The 23,043-nt window shown below is 35.5% G+C and overlaps 2 protein-coding genes across 18 annotated transcripts in view; one reads left to right on the top strand and one right to left on the bottom strand.

The window, feature by feature from the left end:
• Nucleotides 1-23,043, top strand: part of LOC131425391 (sex determination protein fruitless) — a 761,905-nt gene that overhangs the window by 226,260 nt on the left and 512,602 nt on the right. The window lies entirely within an intron of this gene.
• On the bottom strand, nt 1,087-4,012 carry LOC131425394 (protein-serine O-palmitoleoyltransferase porcupine). The gene has a single exon (XM_058587260.1). The coding sequence runs from the start codon at nt 3,150-3,152 to the stop codon at nt 1,698-1,700; it is 1,455 nt and encodes a 484-aa protein (XP_058443243.1). The 5' UTR covers nt 3,153-4,012; the 3' UTR covers nt 1,087-1,697.

The raw sequence follows: 23,043 nt of genomic DNA, 5'->3' as shown, positions 1-23,043 counted from the left end.
GTATGGGTTGCTAAAATTAAAGGATTTTCTATCGTTTTTCATCCAATGTGGTAAAGAGCTATAGTCAGAGGGGTCTTCGTTCCTCCTGAAGTGAATGAATCCTTTCTGTATTGACGTTAATGAGATTTGCAGATTGTTTGGCTTTTATTTTCAGGGGTTGGAGGTTCTATTAGTTATGCCTTTTGGCACCTGCAGATCGTTCAGCATCCTTTCGAGGATACAGAACGATTTGTTTCTTTATGTTTATCGCTGTTTTCTCACCTAACCCACTTCACAACTCCGTTCCATGTTTCTTTCATCCTTCCCTTTCCATCAAGAAATTGATGAGAAGCCACGGCAAGGAATAAATCATCAAATAACTATGGGAACGTGCCACTTGAGCCAATTATTTCTGATTCCTGATAAGTAATTGGCAAAATAACGCAGTGATTAACTGAACTAACAGAACGTTTTCCATGCTTTACAGTGTATTTTGAGTTAGAGTTTGGAAACGTTTGAACCGAATTCCTTATATTGAAGAGTCTCAAAAATTATCGTCCTTCCGTTAAGTATGTGAACCATCAACAATTCCTCATTTCATTATCCTACATTCATGTGAATGATTGCACTACGTTCTATATTCTACAGCGAAACTTGTCATTCTGTGTCAAATGACTTCACAACCGAAACATGGGTGTACAGGATAACGTTTTGGCTACAGCTACAATCCTGCTGACACTACGAATTCTTCCAGTTCGTGACTCGAAAAAAAGACGTCTGTTCTGCCGACTCAGTGCCACCGACCCGGGATCCTGAACTGAAAGTTATGTGTTGTATTTTTACGTCAATCTCGGCCGATTGCTCTATGATATCATCGTACTTGTAGTTGATTAGGTAATTGAAGCTTCTTTAATAATATCTTAATCTTAATTACAATTAGCTATTCAACACAAAATACGATGTCATCATAGAGCAATCTGTCAAGACCAACGTGAAAATCCAACACATAACTTTTAGTTTCCATGGCTGAAAGAATGTTCGTATTAATTTAAATTATTGTTTCAATACTTTTCCTGTATTGTTTTTTCCTGTTTTAATTGAGCGAAGATATATTTTCTTTTTAGTTCTCGCACACACAAAACTTAAAACAATATTTTTTTTGTTGTTTTATACATTTGAAAATATACGCATTTTATTTATGTACAGTTTTAATTTTATTGTCGTTTGCAAAATTTACCACTTACTCTACACAATACTGTTTTCCTACATCTTATAACACTTTGAATTTTACTTAATTTTTAAGTACCCTTTTATTTAATTTTATTTATATTGGTTGTATCTTAGCTCCTTTCTCAAATTAACATTTCATTGGCATTATACTTTTCGAATGTTGTTTATATTTATTCTCTTAGGAAGTGTAAAAAATCTAGATTTTCAGAATATTTAGCAAAGCCTTTGTTATTTTCAAACTTATCTGGTTGGATTATTGAAATAATGCCGGAACAACTTGTTCTACGTATTTTCGTTCCTAGAATCTTCTTTGGATAAATCCTTTCTTCGCAGGAAAAAATCACTTATACTCTTAGACTTAGTCCGATGATTCTTAAGAGAATACAATTGTTCACACACATCAAAGAGTATTGATTACCTATAAATATAAGCGAAAAACTTAAGCAACCGTTTAGTTTTACCACGGAAGGAGTACTGTTTACTATATATTATATTACTACATTGATAAGTGCTCCCAGCAGCAATAACCAATGCGAAACGTAACCAAGATTCTTCCATTTTCCGAAGGCTTCCGTTAATGAAAAACCTTCGGCCTGAAGTTGACTAGAAGCATCGAATACGGTTCCCAGGTATGCCAAATTGATGACACACAGTAGAGAGAACAGAAAGTTTACTGTCATCGAAAATAGAGTATTTTTGCTCTTGCTGTGCTTCTTACACGGAACTGGGCATTTCTTCACGGCAACACAAGCTGAAAATATGTCAGCTAGTTTTCTTCGTAGATTGTATTCCACGTAACTCCAAATGCCGATTGTCAACAAAGTAGCCCAAAGTTGAAAATTCAATCCGTGTAGAATCGAGGAAACTACATAGGTGAGAAACACAGCCAAGAACGGGCCGTACGGTTTGAGGATACGAAAAACGTATTGCTTCAGGAACTCGTGCGTAGGCACATTCCAAGCCACTACAACGTGCACCAACGATCTTGGAAGCTCAATATTCCACGGAGAGGTTACAATGTAACCGAACAATTGAGCCTGTCTGCTCTTTGTTGATTTTGAACCTGAAATGACATGACCAGCTGAAACCATAGTAGCTTGTGACAAAAAGGATACAAAATATTGGCTCGTTCGGAAAGAAAGTGCAGCTCCGTAGGCAGCCACCCATTTCCAGGAGTAATCCGATATGAGCAAAGTATATGCGCAGTTGGCCAACAACATGCTCAATGCAGAACATGCCATGTTCAGGACTATTTGTGCGGTGTAAGAAATATCAAACTTGAAATATTTATTAGCTTTCGCAATACAATTTAAGTATTCGCTGAAAGAAGTCCATGGTCCGAAGATGCAATTTGCGGGGCTACAAATATATCCTAAAAATGAAAGAATACCAAACTGTTCTTTGATATGGTGTTTACTTTTCATGTCTAGTGCTAAGGAAATAATTTTCATAACCGCAATCATTAAAATTCCTCGGATGTGGTGCCACAGCTTCAAGTCGCTTTCAAAAATTTCACATATGATCAAAAACAATATGCAGTAGGCGCTGATGACGAACTCAAACCGCAACCAGCGTTCGCCGATGTGAGATATTTTAAATAAGAAATAACTGGACAGAAATAGTTGAAACAGATACCAAAAACCGTATTCAACAGTTTCGGACAGCAAATAAAGTCCGCATCCTAAACTAAGAAGATGAGTGATCGAACAGTGTGAGGGTACAAAACGAGCTTGAAGTTTAGAGCCCATGCAAAATAACATATTAACGATGACAAATTGAATCAGAAATTTTAATACCTGCTGTAAAGAAGGTATCACGCAATTTTCATACGTATCAATCCATTCACTTGATTCGTAGCGCCGTGCAGTTGTTTCATCTGCATCGTACAATAAGTCATACATATATTCGTTTTCATCATAGACATCCTCTAGATAATCTGCCATTGTATGCTAGAAACTATTTTAATCAATTTTTTTGTAATGATATCCGTTTTCGGAGTTTCGATTCACACTATATTCATATTCATATTCATTGAACTTGTTGGGTCAAATCTTCTGACTTGATGGTTCATCACACGTAACTTATGAACTAAGTAAATTTGTAGCTAAATCTACTTGAATTAGTCAAACTCGAATTCTCAGCAGTTATGTTTTGATGAAAAGCGAAAACGCCGGTAATCATTGAGATTTTCGTTCAGATGGCACCAACACAACTGTAATCCAACGTTTATAACCTGATGCGCTCATACCAAACAGTATATGACGGATCTTTGTTTCTCTCTCTCTCTGCTTTTTGGTTTTGGTAGGTAAACAAATTCTTATCCTTCTATACGGCACCGGTTCCGATGTGCAGGTGGTTCCTGGAAGCACCGCAGCAAAAAATGATTGCTCTCTTCATTCCGCTTCGTTACTACACCGTGCGTCTATCAAAAATTTACACCAAATCTGCCGTTAGACTATAACATTTCTCTTATTGTAAACAAAACACCACACAGCAAGTGAGCACAGTCTTTCGCAAAAGTAAAAATAGGAATGAATGCCTTACCAACACTAACGCCGCTTTCAGAGAGTCAATCTGTCGAATCGTTCCCGAGCACAGATCGCAAAGTGAGGGCAGGTAGCAACGTTGCCAGGTATACCGATTTCTCGGTATTTATACAGATATTGTACCTGCCAAAATACCGATAATTCACGGATCATGCAGATAAATACTGATTTTCGGTTTTAGCTTGAATAGACATGAGAAAATGTGGCTGTGTGACCTTTTTTGTTTTTTTTTGCTCGCCAAAATGAGCTTTGGTGACATTTTCCTGGCACTTATGTTACGGGATTCTGATACCGATATGGTACAGATAGATTTTTGCGTCGAATACAGATTTTTGGAAAAAATGACCTGACAACGCTGCCAGGTAGAAACAACGATAAAGGACTATTCACAAATTTCAGTTTCGTGACGGTTCAGTGAAAGTGCCTTCAATACGCCGTCATAGTTATTTTTTGTCTGAACCTTGTCGTTCCGTTTCGTTTCGTTTTTGTCTGAACCTTGTCGTACCGACTTCAGTGAAAATAAAAAATATCGGTGACGACGAGTTTGAGTTTGCCGGACGGCCGCTACACTGACGACGAGCTGCACTGAAACGGCACGGTGCCGGATAGGTGTGAATGCGCGCATAGAAAACAAATGAAATCTGTATACAATGTTCAAAACGACGAATGTAACAATGAGAGATTCTCTTTGTTTACTTTCTCTTTCGATTATTACGGTACTCTTAGCAATCCTTCCCTCCAATTATTTACCGATAACAATATATAAAGCTATCATCTTTTAATCTGTACTAAAGAAATTACCAAGAAAAGCAGGAATATTTCACAATAATCGAAAGATAAAGTAAACAAAGAGAATCTCTTTTTGTTACATTCGTCGTTTTGAACATTTTATGCAGAAATAATATCAGTATTCGTGCACGGTGTCGTGCCGGCACTGAACCGGACCGGGTTTGTGTGAATAGTCCTTAACCCATCATTCCGGATTGATATGAGATGAAGTTTCTTACAGGGTGGCCAAAACGAATTTTACAATATCCCTGAAGTACACGGAAAGTTTAGCAGTAGTTATTTTACAGACAATTTCTATATTTTTAATAAAAAATTTACCAGATTGTGTAAGTCGAGCCATTGTTAATTTTATTATATTACGCATCGCTAAAATACTCAGATTTGCCGAGAGAAAAATCGGGCCCGAGGAGACTGCAGCATTACAGGCCCCTAAACATGAGAATTGAAGAATATTGTGAACATGGGAATATCATCGAATCAAGAGATTTTTAAATATATTGTTTTAACTAAATAATTCGAGGGGATACCCGAGTAGATTGTGAGATCAAAAAGAAAACTCCATTTGATGTTGTGCTGTTCGTATATATCGATTGCTTATTTTCCTATCGTTTTGGTGGTTTTAACCGTTAAAAGATCAAAATCGAAAGCAAAAAAATGCTGTGTGACATCAAATTGAAAACTAGTTTTGCTCTCAGTGAAAGCACATTGAAAACTTGATATGATGTAGATTTTCTCTAAATGACACGTCAAGAGCATGAGAAAAAATAGAACAAACATAAAAGGTCCGGGATAGTATACATTTAGGCGATATTACTCGCAAGCAAGAAAAAAGATTTTATGCAATCTCCATATTAGTCGCATACAAGAAAAAACATTTCATGCAATCACCCACACTACCGCGGAGAGAATCCGGTTTCGAACTTAGGTGATTTGGAATGCGTAATTTTGGCGATTGCTATGGACTGCAAGTGCTAGCTACAAGGAGACGGAAAATGTTCAGTTATATGACAAGCAGTGTTGTTTCACAAAGTTGTATGCAGGTAGTTTCTGTCAATGCACACTCGTTGCCTCGCTTCCATCCCGCATCCATCGTGAATAGCAGTGTGGCTGTTTGAGCACAGTATAAAAATGTTCTCTTTGTCCTTCTCATATGCAAAGCTGTAGAATTCAAACATTATAACATTAAATTGAGTTATCTACTAGATCTCACACAACTCGCACGTGTAATCACTCATACGAATTTAGAGGCTCTGAAAACTGAACGTTTTACAGTGAAGTCTTCTACAACACAGGGAACGTGAATTAGGAATCCGGCAATAAGGTATCCCAGATCATTTGTTTTTTTCGACTAATTGGGACAATGAACGATTATCTCGCTTCTGACCACAGATAGAACCAGAATCTCGGTTTCTTTGGAAAAGTGAATTAAAGTTACAAGATCTATTAGATGCTTGATAAAATACTTCTCATAGTATCTAGCGTTAGTGAGTATATGAAGTTCTAAGCATTTATAACTAGGAATTAGATTTGTTTTGAAGAGTGTCTACGACACAGTTTGTGAACTACTTAGGAATATACAAATTAAACATATATTTTCTGGCAAGATGGACCGTGAGCGGTCTGAGCCGTCCTCATAGTGACACCACAAAGAAAAAAAAAACATATATTTTCTTGGTGGCTCCTCTAAGCCACTAAAGTATTATTGAGAATTAGCTCTAGATTCTGAAATCTGAGAAATTCAATGTTCGATGTTCGAACTTCGTAAACAATGAATTTGGATATAAAGTTATGGGTATTTTCAGAACGGGTTTGGCAAGTAGATTATTTTCGCCATCCAGTCCCCGATTTCTGGATGCACTGATAATAATAGTCTAAAAACTTTGGAATGAGCGACGTCGTATGATTACAAATATCGAAACATTTTTTTAAACTGAACGCAAAAATTGTTACAGGATTGGATACTTAACGTATCTAGAAGGAAATCGATGACGTCAAATATATTTCTCAGATCAAATTCTGAAAAAGGCAACATAGGATTGAAGGAATAATTCTGCCATTGAAACTTAACTTTGTATTTTGTGTTGTCATTTGAAATCATAATCAGACTTCAATTTGTTCTCATTTTGATGTTAGACTCGGGTAGCGTGATGGGTTAGTTGATGCCTTTCACTCAGACCACCTGGGTAGATTCCCAACCCCGCACATAGGGTCAGAAAGTTTTTCTGGCTCGAAGAGGCGTATGACATTATGGTTAAAAACCTCTATAATCGAAACTAAAAAAAAATAATTCGCAAGTCAAATTTGTTTCGATTTTTGATATTTTGATTTGTAATGAAGAATGGAAAAACAATTTGAATCTTCGAATATCCGGGTCCCCTGAAAAAGTCCGGGCCTGGGAAGATTCTTTCCTTTCCCCCTTCCCCCTCGGTGGCCCTGAAAATACTTGTTAACGAAGTATGGTGGTGTTTTAGGCAATTTTTCAGCTCCATAAGAAATGGCGACGTCCGGTGCTGTACAAAATCGATAGGTGACTTTAGATGACAAATGTCGCACCGAATTTCAGTAAAAGCTTACACACCGTTCGAAATCTCGGCAAACGGATTTGCTAATTTCGGTATATTTGTTGTTTACGGATAAGTACAGCAACATATTATGCGAAACTTCGGCAAAAAATGCGCTTTACCGAGATATCAGAACTTTACAGTAACGAATTTCGGCAATGAGCATGTGAATTACTAAACAATCAGTTAAAATTTGTTGCCGATCTAATTCGGCATTTCATTATGCCGAGGTCGAGAATCGGTTTTAAGTGTGTAGACAAGTACATACAGGGAAAGATGGGGTTAAATGCACCTCTTGCTTTTCTTAGAAGTTACCAATTTATTTCACTGAAATTTCAATGAAACTGAAATTCCGTCATGACAATAGATTACTATAAATACTTGGTAGTGGTGGTTCAATCATATCTGGGAAAATAATCAAAAACCAATTATGTCTCTGTTATATGTTAATTTTGATGTACGTTCCATTGTAATTTTCTAGAGTGAGGAAGATGATTTTAATTAAGTAACCAGTGAACATCTTTGTCATTGCTTCGCTTTTCTAAAATTAGTTCTAATACAGACGATGTATTTTCAACTACATGGCAAAATCGTCAATGTTATTGGCCCATGTTTTAGGAACAAAATGACTCGAATTGTGTGAGGCAAAATGCTTAAGAATTCACTTACAAAATTTATGTATAAGTTATCAAGGTATCAGATAACCGTGACTTCGCGTACTTTAAAATGTATATTTTTCATGTTTTCCACGATGGGGCATATATTTCAATGGACAATTTTTAAGGGTCTTGGGAAATAAGATGTTTTTATATTTTTCAATGCATTCAACGAGTATTTGTTCGTATTTGTGAGAAATAATGGTGGCGGAAGGTAGTCACGCATGTAACTCTCTCGTGTTATTCTCTTTAGTTAAGCTATAGAAACACAGGTTTCACCCCATTTACCAATAAAGTGATGAAATCATTTCGATTTCAACAAATTTCACATTTAATTCTTATTTTGAACTCATTCTTATTTGAATGCATGAGAACTTATCATTGGAATGTCACTATTTAGATATAAAGGGGTTGAAGTCTACTAGAAGATTGATAGTACTTATACTTTTTCTCCAAACTGGATCAGCCTAGAGATCGTGTAGAAACCGAATATTGAGCGAATATTAACATTATTTGGTGGTATTCATCTCTCGCAAAAATCCCTTAATAGTATTTTAATAATATAGATTCATTTTCCATAGTGTAAGTTATATAATAATTATATAATAACAGAAAAATACTTGATTTACTACTATTGACAAGTAGTAGATTTTTAGTTAGATACCGTGTTACATACCCCGTAAGCAAAGCAAAGTCTTGGAATTACATTCCTTTCGTGGAATTTGGCCTTTCTGTTTCAACAGACTTCGCAGCCGATTCAGAATCATTGCATGGCTAGTACACTATGGATCCTACTTACACTAATGCCGTTTTTCATTGAAAAACACTGGTGGCGTGGATTGCTCTGATTTTGCACTTTCGAGCAGAAATGCAATATTTTGACGGTGTTTCATTGCCATTTCTGCTCAAAAGTGCAAAACCAGAGCAATCCACGCCACCAGTGTTTCTCAATGAAAAACGCCATAAGAATCCTTCCAGGTCGGGGTTCGAACATACGACAGCTGGCTTGCAAGACCAGCGTCCTATGTATTGAACCACCAACCGGGGACACGTTACCCCGCATCCATCCCTTAAAACATTGCAACAAAAATTTTTTATGTATCAATTTGACGCATGCCATCGGAACGAACTGAATTCATTTAAAAAACCTGTTTTAATCCACTTAGTGGAGTAATGATGCCTTTCTCATATTACTTATATTTCTAAAAATATCACTAGAAGATTCTTTCCATAGTTTTTTTCCATCTTTAATAAAATAAGAATATATTGGATATGAACTAACATAACGTTTTCAATTTGTAAACAGTTATGTCTAGTTAATAAGAATTTTTCTTTATCTTACATTGTCGCACGAAATGATTAAACACGCTTTACCGTATAGATCTGGAACCGGATTATTAAACAGCAACCTATGAGACTGAAGCAACTCTTATTTGAGCCAGAGTCGATCAAATCATCTATGAGAAAATCGAGTGAGTTTTGTTCTAGAGTCTTTTACCGATACTTCCGAAACTGGGAACTGGGAACCGGTATAGCCGAAGTCGATTCGTTTAGCAAGTAACTAATATATCATAGCCTACAAATTACTTTGAAATTCAATCATGTTCATATTTCCTAAATAAATCCAACGATATGGGCTTCTTCTATTGAATTTTCTGCCAGCTCACTTACAACCACAAATGCATATGAGATTGGTTTGTTTTCATCAGGAAACGCCTACATTAAACACGATTCAGACGAACAGTCAACTTCGGTCAACGTCAAGATTAATTTATTAGTTTTTAGCCGAATATTCCTCCGTATCCGACGCAGCGTTGTCAGGTCATTTTTCAAAAATCTGTATTCGGCGCAAAAATCTATCTGTATCGGTATCAGAATCCCGTAACATAAGTACCAGGAAAATGTCACCAAAGCTCATTTTGGCGAGCAAAAAAAAAACTCAGACCTTTTCTCATGTCTATCAAAGCTAAATCCGAAAATCGGTATTTATCTGTACGATTCGTGAATTATCGGTATTTTGGAAGTACATATCGTATGTTCGAACCCCGACCTGGAAGGATTCGTAGTGTCAGTAGAATCGTAGCACCAGCCACGCAATGGTTCTGTACACTCTGAATCGGCTGCGAAGTCTGTTGAAGCAGAAGGTCAAATTCCACTACATGAATGTAATACCAAGTCTTTGCTATCTGTATTGCGGTATAGAGGTCAAATATCTGTATAAATACCGAGAAATCGGTATACCTTCAACGTTGATCCGACGTCAAAAACAGTCGTTCGCACCGCACGCATATAGTTCTTGGCTCCTGGAAATTTTTTCTGGCTACCTAGAGTTTCATTGATTCAAGGCTTCAGTCTTTTTCAAGGCTACCTGAATCACTAACAGTCTTTTTAAAGACTAACAATTAGTCAGCCTTTCTGAAGGCTATTCAAAGAGTGATATTAGAGTGACTAAGTGATACAAAGAGTGATATTAGAGTGACTAAGAAATTAATCAGCCTTTTTTAAGGCTAGCTATTCAAAGAACTATTATTCAAAATTCAAAATTCCATTCATTTCAAAAATGCCTGCGTCCAACCGGAAAGGCAACAAGCCTAAGGCTAAAAATAATTCAATACGGAATAAATCACAATCCGTTATGCAACATTTTTCTAATAACATTCACGATCTTATAGAATCTGAATGTAAAAATAAAAGACAACGGACGGATTTCCCTTCCGTTGATCCTATGCCGTCTAACAATATTTACGAGATTCTTCCTGAATCCGATTGTAGCGACATAGAAGAAAATTCTTCAAAAATTCCCAAAATGGACGCTTGTCGTTCTGGGAAGAAACATCAATCTATGCCACCAGTGACGGTGATGATTTCCGACTTCAAAACATTCCGTACTGAGCTTTCTACTTTTCTCCCGGAAGTAAAAGTCTCATTTCAAATCGGACGAAGAGGAGAATGTCATGTCTTGGTTGATGGATTGGAAGATTACGAACGTCTTATTCGATATTTGTCCGAGAAACTTCGTAAATTGTATTCATATGATATAAAATCAGACAGACCCTTCAAGGCTGCCTTAAAAGGCTTATCAAATGATTAAAGTATTGATGAAATTAAAAATGAACTAAAAGAATTGCTTGGTTTTGCCCCTTCCCAAGTAATACTTATGAAAAAAAGAGCGAATGGTACTTCTAAACCACGCTCTGGAATTTCCCATGAACTTTACCTAATACACTTCAATCGAAGTGATGTAAACAATTTGAAAACTTTAGAAAAAGTACGTTTCATTTCCCACATTAAAATTCATTGGGAAAATTATAAACGGCATAATCGTATTGCAAACTTAATGCAATGTCGTCGTTGCCAAGGCTTCGGCCATGGAACCAAAAATTGTCATATGGATATACGGTGTTTGAATTGTGGTAAATCGCATTCGAAAGAAGTTTGTCCAATGAATGAAACCACTGATAAATTTTCATGTTCAAATTGGGATGGAAATCATAAATCCAATTATTTGAAATGTCCTGTCAGGGAAAAAATTTTAAACGCTCGTTCGCTTAGACAACAAGTCAAATCAACGACCTTAAATTTACAGAATATACCTGAAAATCAAAAAACCGTTACAAATGTCACGCCTAATGCTTCTAAGGCACTTATTTCTTCGAATTTAAAACAAAAAGGCGGGTGAGTAATGTCAGAGACATAACTGGATGTCGTGAATACGAAAAAACTGACACGCTCCCATCACTTTTCCGAATATCAGTTAGTTGATTGATTGTATGAATTGTGCAAGCTTTCCTCTTTTTCACTAATAGAATTTGAAGCGATACACCTACATTAAAGTACAGTTTAGTTACATTAAACAGCTACTATTCTACAACTATATATTCCAAACTTGAAACAATTCCTTTTTAATTTGCTAATATAGGAAGCTAGGTACGACAAATTTGTAGTTTATTTTTATTGAAGCTATGAAGTTCGAAGATATCTGATTCTTCTCGAAATTTCAGTACGAGACAATTGCAATGGCCTGGTCTGAAATGTATCTACGATCTTCGGTATGCAAGAGTGATTCTAATAATAATAATAATAATGATAATAATAATAATGATAATAATAATAATAATAATAATAATGATAATAATAATAATAATAATAATAATAATAATAATAATAATAATAATAATAATAATAATAATAATAATGATAATACAGATTAATCTGTATATATGGCAACCCTGTTTCGCAAGGCATATTTTCACACGACCCCATACTAGTATAAAGATGTGTTCAACATCATCATTTTCGCTTTCGCATTGCCGTTCGTAATTGAATGTGTTAGTGACGGTACAAATCTGCTTTTCTACCTGTCTTCGGAGCCATCGTTCTGACGGTGTCTCGTACGTACAGAGTAGCTGCTTTAACTTAAATGACGCTATTTCTCACATCACATTTCCTTTTATACGTGCTAGTGGTAGCACGGTAGGACTTCCCCTTTGTTGGAATTCCTTTCCTATACGCAGAACGGGAAACAGTGAAACGATATAAAAGAGAGAGTTAGCAGAGCGGCAGCCAGTAATACTGAATGGGTCGTCGAGCTGTGGAGGAACAATTAAGGGCAAGGCAAAGTCCCGCTCAAACCGTGCTGGTCTGAAGTGCCCAGTTGGCGGCAGAATCCATCGTTTGCCTCGGAAGGGGAACTACGCCGAGCGTGTCAGTGCTGGTGCATCGGTCTATCTGGCGGCAGTGATGGAGTACTTGGTTGCCGAAGTGTTGGAGTTGGCCGGTAACGCTGCCCATGACAACGAAAACGAAAATCATCCCTCGCCATCTGCAGCTGGCCATCCGTTGAAAACCCCGTCCTTTTCAGGATGACCACATCACTGTGATAAAGAAATATTTAGAATTGCTTTAAGTTTAGCCAGTTCTGATACGCCTGGAAAGTAGCATGCGCAAATCAAGTGGAAACATTTGTTCTAACAATTTTTGTTTTCGGCCGCATACTAAAGTACTCGCGACAAAAATACATATTGATCTGTGGCAACTCTGTTTCACACGGCATATTTGTAAACTAGTATAAAGATGTGTTCAAAATCATCACTTTCGCTTTCGCATTGCCGTTCGTAATTGAATGTGTTAGTGACGGTGCAAATTATTTTAACTCCCATCTTGAATCTTTTGGTAGGAAATATTGAGATCTGAGATGGTTCTCGTGTGTGTCTTGTTTCGGCAATGGGCCTTGCTGGACTTTTTGGCTGCCTTTTTCGGTTTCATTGTGCTGACGGTGTCTCGTGCATTCATATCGGGAAACAATGAGACGACAGGTCCTCGATGTTGCTGTCGTGTGTCTTGTTTCGGGGAGAGTTGCTCAGCAAATGATAGGAAAAGTGAACCATTCAACTTTTATATGGATGCTCTTGTATAGATACAGACATCTCGCGTTCTGATTGGCTGGTGCTGTCATGGGTTAAATCAAACAGGTTTTTCAATAGTGTACTATTGAAAACTTCAATATTGTTGTAATACACGTTCAAGTTGAATATTTTCGATTCTATTGGTAGTTAGATTATATAAATCCTTCTACAGATCACTGAGCTATGAGCTTTCAAAATACGAGAAAGGCAAACGCGCCATATGAATTATCCTCTTTGATACTCGTTTATACCAAACATTTCAGAAAAGTTTAATTGTGAACTATTTAAGAATATGTCACACAACTGAAAGTCTTAGCATAAAATTGTGATCATATTTCCGATGGCATGTAGCAAGAATTATGTTGATTCGTTAGATATAACAGGAGATATTCACGATCAAAAACTTATCACTCTCTCAGAGGGTAAATTTTGAAAAGGCGCCCCATAGTAAAGTAAGTCGTATTCACGACAAAAACAGGTACGTCTTTCAATTCGTCTTCTATAGAAAACAATTTATTGACAGGTAGATCGACCTCGTCATCATCTTCTTCTAATGTCAGTTATGCTGGTATATTAGGTAGAAATCTATCACCTATTTCTTCTAATGTAAATAATCAAAACACAGGACCGCCTTGCAGTTCATCTTCTAACGAAAACAATTTATTAATAGGTAGACCGGCCAAATCATCTTCTTCTAATGGCAGTCTACCTACAAATATTTCTTCAATGCCATTCGCTTCTTTAAATGAAGTTGATTTAGGCGATATAACTGAAAATAAAATGATCTACCTACAAGATCAACTTTTTCAAATGATCATCCAAATGAATTCGACTTCATCACTTTTTGAAGCATTTCAAATCGGATGGAAATTTGCAAATAATGTTATAATGAATTTAAAATTTAACAGTGATGTTAAATAATTATTTGAATATTTTAAATTGGAATGCTCGATCTTTGAAATCGAGTGAAGATGAATTTTATAATTTTCTCAAAGTTCACAAAATTCATATTGCCATTGTGACAGAAACTTTTCTTAAACCAAATGTCAAATTGAAAAGTAATCCACATTATGTGGTTTATCGATTTGACAGGTTTACTGGAATGGGTGGTGGAGTTGCCATTTTTGTCCAACGGCAAATTAAACATCGAATTTTACCTTCTTTTAATACTAAAGTTATTGAAAGCTTGGGAATCGAAGTCGAAACCATTCATGGAATTTATTTCATCGCTGGATTATATTTGCCATTCCAGTGCACCGGCGAACAATTAAATTTCTTTAAAGGCGATTTGCAAAAACTCACAAGATATCGACCGAAATTTTTCGTAATAGGGGACTTAAATGCTAAGCATGTCCAGTGGAATTGTAGGCAAAATAACAGTAATGGTAAAATACTTCATAAGCAACTCTCAGCTGGATACTTCACAGTTCTTCATCCCAGTAATCCTACTTGTTTCTCTTCCGTGAAAAACCCGTCTACAATTAATATGGTTCTAACAGATCAAAGTCACATTTGTAGTGAACCGATTACACATGCTGACTTTGACTCAGATCATCTTCCTGTAACATTCAGACTTTCCAACGAAGCTATAATTAATCCAATTAGTTCTATATTCAACTATCATAGAGCTAATTGGTTGGATTACAGATCTCACATTGAAAATCATGTGGATCATGAAACAATTTTAAAAAATTCTGCGGACATCGACACAGCAATTGATAATTTGAATCATTACATTATCGAAGCTAGAAATCTTTCAGTTCCCAAAGCTCAAACTAAATTAAATTCTCTTATCATCGATGACAATCTTCAACTGTTCATTCGGTTGAAGAATGTTCGTCGACGACAATATCAACGTTCTCGTGATCCTGCTATGAAATCCATAGTTAAGGATTTACAAAAAGAAATTAAACATAGATTTACTCTTTTGCGAAATGAAAATTTCGCTAAAGAAGTTGAACAAATTAAACCATATTCTAAACCTTTCAGGAAACCTTCTAAGGTTCTGAAGAAACCTCAGAAACCAATTCCTGCTCTCAAGGAAGGAAATCAAATACTTCTTACAAATGGCGAAAAAGCTCAAAAACTTGCTCAGCAGTTCGAGAGTGTACACAATTTTAATTTGAACGTTGTGAGTCCTATTGAAAATGAAGTCTCACTGAAATATGATCATATTTCAACCCAAGTGTTATCACAAGATGACATTATTAAGACGAATTTTGACGAAATTATATCAATTATTAGGAAACTCAAAAATATGAAGGCTCCTGGTAATGATGGAATTTTTAATATGCTTATTAAAAATCTTCCCGATGTTTCAGTTAAAGTGTTTTTCATTAGCTTACTTCCCAAAAAGATGGAAAAACACTATTCTCAAACCTGATAAAAACCCAGCAGAAACATCAAGTTATCGACCAATTAGTTTACTTTCTTCTATCAGTAAACTTTTTGAAAAAATTATCTTGTTGAGAATGATGTCTCATATAAATGAGAATTCAATTTTTTACCAGAGCAGTTTGGATTTCGGCATGAACATTCAACTACTCATCAACTTGTCAGAGGAACGAACATGATAAAAGCAAATAAATCTTCTGGGTTATCCACTGGAGTTGCTCTTCTAGACATAGAAAAAGCATTCGACAGTGTTTGGCACAAAGGTTTAATAGCAAAAATGTCTGATTTCCAGTTTCCTATTTATTTGATGAAAATGATTCAACATTATTTAATTGATCGTACTCTTCAGGTTAGCTATTAGAATTGTGAATCTGAATTGCTACCCGTACGAGCCGGTGTTTCGCAGGGTTCGAGCGTAGCTCCAATCTTGTATAATATTTTCACTTCTGATCTTCCAAATCTACCCGTTGGTTGTCAGAAATCGCTATTCTGTGACGACACAAGTCTGTTAGCCACAGGTACAAATCTAAGAGTGATCTGCAGTCGCCTACAAAGGAGTTTAAATATTATCAGTGATTATCTGTCAAAATGGAAAATTAAACCAAATGCAGCAAAAACGCAATTAATTATCTTTCCTAACAAGCCAAGAGCTTCTTTTCTTAAACCAAACAATGATCACATTCTCAAATTGAATGGCTTGGAATTGACATGGTCTGATCAAGCTAAATACTTAGGTTTAACGTATGACAAAAAACTCACTTTCAAGGATCACATTGAAGGAATCCAGGCAAAGTGTAATAAATATATTAAATGTTTATATCCTCTTATGAACAGAAATTCTAAGCTCTGTCTAAAAAACAAATTGTTAATTTATGAACAAATTTTCAGACCAGCCATGCTTTATGCAGTACCAATTTGGTCAAGCTGTTGTTCCACCAGGAAGAAAACGCTTCAAAGGATTCAGAATAAAATTCAGAAAATGATTTTGAAGCGTCCTCCTGGGTTTAGTACAAATGAGTTACACAGACTCACAAATATAGAACCATTAGATGTAATGTCACATAATATTATAAGCAAATTCCGACAAAAATCGATGCAATCTTCAATTGAATCGATTCGCTCTCTGTATTAGTTAGTAAGTTAGTATGTAAGTTCCTTTTCCCCATTACACAATACAAGTAGGTTTAGAATTTTCCCTACATAAAAAATCTCAGGATTTCGGAAGCAAATAATATCCTCATGGTAATAACCAAATCATATATATAATAGGGCTGAAAAGTCACCACTTGTGGCTGAACACCCAATTTAAATCTCAATAATATAATTTTAACTCGTATTCCAATAAATAGTTATTTAAAAAAAAACTTGACACGTTGTGTCCCTTTCTTATGAGTTGCTGCTTACAATGAATGTTGTTGTTCCGTAACCGTTCCATGCCGGTGATTGGTAAATTGCTCTTACATATTGTTTTGTTTTCATCATGAAATATATTGGTCACCCATTTATCACTAGGGTCGCCGTTCATTTTTCACCGGGCATAGGAACCTCAATAGAATCCAGATGATGTATTGAACCCCATAAATGTGGCTGTATTTATTGTACAATTGGTTGAGTAGCACACACATGGAGCGATTACATTGCCATCATGGCAACAGACATCCGCTGGATTACTTTAACCGCACTGTGTGCAACCGACCATCAAAGAAAGTCCGTTCTCCGTAGTCATCTTTCCGGAATACTGAAATGGAGTCTTGCCAAAAGCATGGGGAAATTGGTGTTATTTGAAAGCAAGTCGAAAACAAAGGGTCGTTGAAGTAATATGTAATCGTTTCTTTTGTAATGTAGGTAGTTTCATCACAGCGCAGTGATTTTTGTAGTTTGTTAGTTGAAGACGATTTTGCCGAGGAAGGCGGTGTAGGGCAAATTGAACTATGTAAATACACACTAAGATTTGATTCCGTTGTTCGGTTATTTTTTTTTGACGAAAACTTTCGGCAATCAATAGAAATAACCCCGTTATTTTGTTACATGAATTTAATTTTACAACAATTATGCAAATTTTTACCGGACGATCAATTTTACGCAAGTTTTTATTACACAGTTCGAAAAAATCTTGTGGTTTTTGATCATATAAGATGCGCATAAATGGAGCGTCATATTTCACACAAACTTATATTCAATAACATGTAAATGTTGGATTTGAAACGACCCCAAACATCATTTTCTTGCACCAATTTATCACATCCGTTCCGAAAATGGCCATATGATTGGGGGTTTCCATATTCATAACACAACACTTTTTTATAGAGTTGCACTGAATTTCAATCTGTGATACTTCAAATTACCTTTTCATCACTCAATACCGACGTTTGGTGAAATTTACAAAATAATCCTCAAATATGTAAAAGTCCAAATCTGCGCGATCTTACCGTTTTTTGGTTAATTTTATCGGAGTGTGTGTCTAATTGTACAATGCTTACCCGCTGGAAGGTAAAATACTAGATTATTAATAAAATCGTTTGGCGCGTAACTAGCTGTTTTGGATGGGAATTTCAGAGAGCCTACTTGATCCATGTGCTTCACTATTTCGAACCACATGCTCGATTCAGTATGGGCACTAAATGAACAGGGCAGGTTACTTTATGATTTGTGTTTTTCTTCAAATTCTGTATTCTTGTCTATGAAAGTAATTATTATTCATTCAGAGACAACAGGATTGAGATGTGCAAGTCACTATTTCCTCTATGACAAGAAAAACCAAACTAATGTCTACAGGGAGAATCAACAGAATTTCAATTTTCATTCTTTCACCGATGTATTGAAAATCTTCGACTCTTGGCTATGAAGAGAGAGTAAAATATGATAAATCGAAGTAATTACATCCCAGAACATCTTTAGAAACCAAAACTGTCATAGATTCGAGCACCAACAGGTAAAAGTCATTGTGATACCTTTTTCTGTCATTTCCGATTCTCAAAGCTTCGGTTGAATATTGACACTGCATACTATAGGATTTTCACTGAAAACCGCAAGAGTACAATTTTGATACTACTTTTTTGCTTTTGTCGTGAACTGGAAATAGATCTCGTTCTCATAGTTTACAAGCGAAGCTGAGAGTGACATTAATTTTTCGTCATTTTCGTCTAGTGGGAGTCAATGAAAATGACATTTATTAGCTTTGGAAAAGACAAATTATCACTGTTAACTCAAACATCAAAAGTGTTTACTTCATAATCTTATGGAGCAATTTCATTTAAATAAGAATGTTTTTCGGAAATTTCAAATTATTTGCGGTTTAGTAGCTATGAACAGTTCCGTAAAATATTCCCCCTCTATGAAATGATGCATCCACTTGCTCACAAATTGTTTCGACTTTTGGTGGGGATTATTTTGAGATTTTGCGTGAACGAAAAAAACTGCTTGGGTACCACCATTCGAGAAATTTAATTTTAATCAATTGTCCGTTGATTCATTTTGACGGATCATGGAGAACAATACTTTTCGCTGTGCGAGAAAAAACATACCGATCAGGAACAATCATGACCACGACACTCTGAAATCGACTTTTACTTAGATCGTTTGATAATTCAGATTTTTTGAGTGCTCGAAACAATTTCCATCCTAGAGTCATTTTTGAGCAGTATGAAGTTCAGCAACAGGTACAGAAATAAGAGGAACAAGTGCAGGATGCTCAGGAATAAATAAAGAAGATACTAAAACAGGTACGAAGTGTGCCAAACATACTGTAAAAATAGGGTAACGGCTCCCTATTTCATCTCATTCGTAAGAACGTTACCTAAAAAATTCTTATTCAGCCACTAAAATCACTATGAATATATCATATTTTACTTATTTAGTATTGCTTCATCCTGAAAATCGATTCACGTTTCTTGAAAATTGAACTTAAATTCAATAAATAGCAAAACACGTTTCTAAAATGTTTTTTATATCGTTTATTTATACCCGGCTTAAACCTATTTTTGGTCGTTTGCCGGAATGTTCTGAAATGATCACTACTCTGTTCCTAATTTGATCTCGATGGATTTTTATTCATTCTATCGTTGGTTCTATGTTAATCCAATTTAATTAGCAATCGCGATAGCAATCAAAACCAAATTTTGCACTATTACAATATATCAAACTTCTTCTTAAAAGAGCCTAATGCCAACTGTAGGGAAACACACGATATTTTTAGAACCAGTTTGAAATTAATGCGACTTTTAAAATTATTTGGTCGTTTCGCTCTCTTTCGTTTTACAATTACAATTTTAGTGTAAGGTTAATCTGGATTGGCCCTTTTAAAAATATTAAAATATCAGAAGCACAGCCGATGAAACACACAAACACACTTAACAGCGTTATTTTGACATATATCGGAAAGAAACCAGTGCTACTAGGTTTGCCATAATGGTTATTTCATTATTATTTACCACGCACTTTCTAGTCATATTCGTAGCCGAAACCGTTTTATCGAAATACAAATATCGATAATATAATGAAACTAATGTCACAGATACCAAAAACAAAACACTTGATGGTATTTTAAAGAAGAAAAAACTTTTTTTCATGACATTATGAGAAAACTTGGCAATCTTGCGATACGAAACGAGATGAACAAAGCGAAACAAAGCAAAACAAAGTACAATCAAGTTAATTTAGAGCAAATTTTCTTTCTCATATTTTTGAAGATTTTTATTGCTCAGCGTATAATTTTAGGAATTTTCAATCGTTGATTAAACAGGTGAAAAGTGAGAACATTGCTAATTAAGAAGTCATCCAACATTGAATACTGGTGCAATCATGTGAAATAGTGATCATGTTTTGAGATTAGTCAATTAGTAAATATTTAGAAACATGACGAACTGTAAAACTTGAGACGAAAATGTTTCCTAATTTCGAAAGTGAATTTATTTTTAAATGAAGAAAACGATCACTGATGGATTTAAAACAAAAACCGAACACTACAAAGATGAAAACAGGTATAGAAAGTGCTGGGATCACAGGAGCGAGTACATGAACAAGTACGGAGTACTGGAACTGGTACAGAAAATATACAGACATGTGTAGAAAATACTTGAACAAAAATGTATGAAAAATAACAAATAAATGTATTAAAAATCACAAAAAATCGAAGTGTATTTTAAATAGCCAGTTTTACAATTTAAAATAGATGAAAATATGCTCATGTTCTAATCACCATAAATAAATGGAGGGACATGGTCGTACACAACGAAGACTAGAAATTTTCAAAAAAATATAACTCAAAAATGAAACATAACACATCGTTAATTTTTGGATATGTTATGTAGAACTGTTTAAGCTTTCAGAGAAAAATATAAAATTACACAGTGCCCGTTGGTCTACTTACCATCAAAATCTATAAAAAGGTAGAAAAATGACTATTTAAAACACAAAACTGCAACTTTGTAACATTCACATATTTTTCTTAAATACTGCAGACATTTCTTGACAAAATATCCACAAACCAGCGGAATCGGTCGAGTGGTTCCAAAGCTTTAAATTGACCAAAAACGTCTTTCCTAAAGAAAATCGAAAAAACAACACGGAAACTATGAAAACTTGAAATTTTACAAAAAATTATAATCAAAAGTAAAGAACACAAATCGCCAGATATTGGATATGTTATGTGAAAATGTTTCAGCATTCAGAAAAAAATTTAAAATAATATAGTGTTTATTGGTGGCAGTTTTACAATTGACTTTTTCAATCACAAAACTTCAACAACAATATTGTATGTATTCATATAGTTTTCTTAAAAGCTATAGGCAATTATTAACATCATATCATATCGGTTGAGTGGTTCAAAAGTTATGATTTTTAATAAATGTCTTTTTTTGAAAAATCAATATTTTGATCCGTCCTAACATGAAAATGGTCACCCTAATGACAAAACAAAAAACCATCTTTAATCCATAGTCGTGAAATGATACCTTTCTCGTATTACATGTATTTTCAAAAACATCACTAGAAGATTCTGTCAAGAGTTTCTCTTTCAAACTTACATAAACTCAAAAACTTTCCTTGATGTAAACTACTATCACCTTTTCAATTTGTAAACAGTTATGCCAAGTTAATATAGATTTAAATGTGGCAACCCTGCACGCTGGTCTTACAAGCCAGTTGTCGTATGTTCGAGCCCCGACCTGGAAGGATTCTTAGAGTCAGTAGGATCCATAGTACTAGCCATGCAATGATTCTGTACACTAAGAATCGGCTGCGAAGTCTGTTGAAACAGAAAGGCCAAATTCCACCAAAGGAATATAACGCCAAGACTTTGACTTAACCCTGCACGCTATACAAGATTGAACAAAGCACGCTGTGGGCTAGGCGGTAGTTTTTTCTTCTTCCGTTCAAGCCCGTACCAGCACGTAGCGGTTTTGCATCATTTTCTATGACTGTTTGAAAGTTTCGATACTCATCGTTTTATAATTTCGAAACCGGAGGTCCGATCTGCATGAAATTGCACCGTAACTTTTAAGACAACGAGAGCTTTAATTTAAGTCATGATTTATCAAAACCGGTTTAACCGTTGCTGAGAAATCGAAGTGAGTTCCGTTATTGGAGCTTTTCTTCACTATCACCGGTTTGTTCGGAAGGGGAGTAGATTTATATATCCACTAACTAGCAAGGTCTGTCAACTTTATAGATTCACAAATAAATTCTATAAAAAATTGCACCTCGTCTCGCCATCATTTTGAAAAATCCTCTTGAAATTGAAAACTAATGCTGTAATATCGGAATCAAAAGTTGGATCCCGATCAACTTTTGAGGAACTTTTTAAATAATTCGAAGACCTTTCATTTGCATCTTAGCTTGTAAAAATCGATTTAGACATTTCCGAGAAAATTGAATGCGCATTTTCTCATAGATTTGTACATGTTTCCGGGACAAAATTCAATAGCGATCTATGGGAGCACCTTTCATTTGAATCTGAGTTTCTGAAAATCGGTTCACCTGCACTCTCCATCCGTGCAAAACACTTTTTTTTGCCATACTAAAAACGTGCGCAAAATGTCATTCAAATCGGAATGTTCACAGCCAGGTGATTAACTACTACCCATTTCTGATATTGCTCAGTTTATCTTCGTTTCCATCGAGATTGACATTGACAAAACAATGTCTAGTTCGTACGGTGCAATGAGCAATCGCTCGCTATTGAAATCATTCCGTGGAAGTTCATCACCATAATTGAATTAACTGATTAAATGTAATTGAATTTACATTTTATTAGCTATTGGTGCCATTTATTCTATGTGCGTGGTCACATCGCGAACACCCGTTGCACTACAAGGGAACCAACTGCCGGTTGGAGGAGCATTGGTACATTTTCCTGCCTATCCTAATTGCAGCTGAATTCACTTTTTCCGCTATCGATTATAAACAGATCAACAAAACACACTCTAAAATCATTAACCACACTTTCCGCTTGCTGCGATTCCCACTCTGTTATTATTATTGTTAT

Source organism: Malaya genurostris, chromosome 1 (assembly GCF_030247185.1).
Source record: "Malaya genurostris strain Urasoe2022 chromosome 1, Malgen_1.1, whole genome shotgun sequence".
In the NCBI taxonomy this organism is placed as follows: domain Eukaryota; kingdom Metazoa; phylum Arthropoda; class Insecta; order Diptera; family Culicidae; genus Malaya; species Malaya genurostris.
The sequence above is the reverse complement of the archived record's forward strand: the minus strand, read 5'-3'. Positions and strand labels throughout refer to the sequence as shown.